This window comes from Chanos chanos, chromosome 9, assembly GCF_902362185.1.
Source record: "Chanos chanos chromosome 9, fChaCha1.1, whole genome shotgun sequence".
Lineage (NCBI taxonomy): Eukaryota > Metazoa > Chordata > Actinopteri > Gonorynchiformes > Chanidae > Chanos > Chanos chanos.
The window spans coordinates 38,482,250-38,484,749 of NC_044503.1; the positions used below are offsets into that span (position 1 = coordinate 38,482,250).

The 2,500-nt window shown below is 47.9% G+C and overlaps 1 protein-coding gene across 1 annotated transcript in view; it reads left to right on the forward strand.

The window, feature by feature from the left end:
- Positions 1-1,902: 1,902 nt before the first annotated feature.
- crabp2a (cellular retinoic acid binding protein 2, a) overlaps positions 1,903-2,500 on the forward strand; it is a 5,884-nt gene continuing 5,286 nt past the window's right edge. The window contains exon 1 of the mRNA XM_030784727.1: positions 1,903-1,987. Within this exon, the coding sequence (XP_030640587.1) occupies positions 1,906-1,987 (82 nt within the window). The 5' untranslated portion in view covers positions 1,903-1,905. The remainder of the gene's footprint in view (positions 1,988-2,500) is intronic.

The following is a 2,500-nucleotide window of genomic DNA, read 5'->3' on the forward strand; positions in this document are numbered from 1 at the left end:
CACTCTTATTTTAGACGGTATGCGGTCGTCTAGTACCTTCGCGAGATCTCTTAGCCTACCTGCCCTCGAGGCAAAGAGTTAACAGGTGCCGAACAAAGCGACAGTATGTAGGAGCCAGCGGGCGATAAGGAAGATGGAAAGATGAAGAGGCAAGATAGAGAGATGGAGAGAGAGATAGTGCCATTGATACGGGTAAAGCTAATGACTAGCGTCTGTTGTTTAGAGAGGGGGAACTTGTGAGGACACGAAACCATTGTGTGAGGGCAGAAAGCGAAGAGTGTGCCGTGTCGCATCGTTCAACGCTATTCGTGTCAGGGCTATTTGACAACATCAAACACATAGCAGACTCTATTCATACAGCGGTTTAGCGTCTTTAGACAAACTCAGAGTAAACTGTTAAAGAAAGCCAGCTGGCCTTAATGAGTTGGCAGTTGAATAAGCCGAGGATTTAACTATCTGCAGAGAGTGTGTGTGGGCCAGAACAAGTGTCACTTAGCGTCAAGCGACATCTGAGTGTGTGAGAATGGTGAGCGCGGAGCGGGGCGAGGCGCCATGGTCGCCCCGGTAACCCTTGGGCTAATCCGGCGTGCAGTGTCGCATAGAAACATCATCCATCAAAAGTTAGTGGTTAACGACCCCCTTTGTGCAGCTAACATCCATCATCTCGCGCTTCGCGACCCTCGTCTTCATTAGACTCCCTGAGCGAGCCTTTACCTACTAAGCAACTGTTTCCCTCCGACGCACCCCTCCCCTTCTTTTCCCTCTCTCTCTTTCTTCCGCCCGGACAGCGGGAAGCCAGTCCAAAGGCAGACCTGGGTTAATTCTACCCCCCCACGCGCCCCCACTTCTTCTTCTTTTTTTCCTTCACCCCTTCTACTTTTCTTTACTCCTTTCGTCAGGATCTCTAGAGCTTTTCACCTCGGGCACAAACGGATGACCCGTTGGTCTCCCTCGGCGTCGAGTTAGCAAATGGCTGGCCGCAGTGGTGTTGGATCAGCTTACAGGGGCGCCTTGGCATCTCTTGGCTGTCCCTCACTGGACATGACGGCAGCGAGCAACCGTCAGAGGGAGGAGGGAGTTTGAACTTGGAAGGAAAATATTCTGAAGACATCCTACCCCAGTTGCAGGCTCAAACCGCTCCGTGCCTCGTCACCAGAACACAACACTTACCAGAACATTCTGAGGTGGAACGTTACACTTCAAATGTGAACTGTCTACAGTAACGGTAGCAAGCTTGCTATTTGCAAGTCGCAGTGAAGTAGATATAATAAGAAAACTGCGTTAGCTCATTAATAAAAGGCTTGGTTTCGTGTTTGCGTAAATTGTGCCAAAAAGGGCACCGCCTGAGGTGCGTGTGCCTGCAGGTTCGTGTGGTTTTCACCCCCCAACAAAAACGGAAAAGCGAGAAAAGAAAAAATAAATATTTTAGAAATGAAGGCAAGGCTGACTAGGGTCATTGCATGGTTGAAATTCAAGTGGGCGTTTCATAGAACGCACATGTTCCAGAGAAGGCGTGGTTAGGGTGGACACTAATTCGAATTTAAGCTGTCATTGGAGCAGAGGTATGACAGGCGTCGGTCAGTGGGCGGTGTTAGGCGAAGAAAGGGCGTGTTTTCTTGCGGTCAAGGTAAGAGGCTAGCTCTCTAGCTCTTCTATGTGAGCACAAATAACGCACCGGAGCTTTCTCAGAAGACAGGGTTCTATCGGAGAGAGAAAAGACTTAAGAACGTTTTGAAGACAATTTGCAAATCAGGAGGAGGGAGAGAGGGGTTAAAAACGTCATTATAGCAATAGGAATAGGACTAGTTGAACTGTAGTTTAAAGGAGTTTCATTCTGAAAACGTGCTGCATCCCTAAACAAAAAGAGTGAGATACGTACTGAGACACTGCGTCAAAAAGTCGAATATGGAGCGCAAAATCCCCAACTTCGCTGGTACATGGAAAATCAAAAGTTCCGAGAACTTCGAGGAGCTTCTGAAAGCGCTGGGTGAGTACAATGGTCGGGATAAAAACGGCGACGATGATAATGAAAGTGCTGGTGAAACTTATGTGGGAGGTGGTGATGATTTTATTCAAATTTCCAGTGCGCGGATTTCAATGCTTGTCAAAACCTTTTCCTTAAACCAGACTGCGCTGATGTAATCTGTGTTATGTGCAGTGGTATTCAAACACGCTTAACAAAAACGTTCCGTTTACCGCAATGTTTTTTTAATCAGTCTCTCTCTCTCTCTCTCTCTCTCTCTCTCACACACACACACACACACACACACACTCTCTCTCTCACACACACACACACACACACACACACACACACACAGCGAGGGGGTCTTTGTCATTCAGCCTCTCAGATAGTCCCGAAAAAGAAAAACAATTAAGGCTCAGACTCTCCGACCATCCACCCACCAAAACACGGAAAACAATGGGAACCAAACGGTTTTTACATGCGTCCGTGTTGCAGACTCTCTCAGTGTGTGTGTGTGTGTGTGTGTGTGAGCGTATT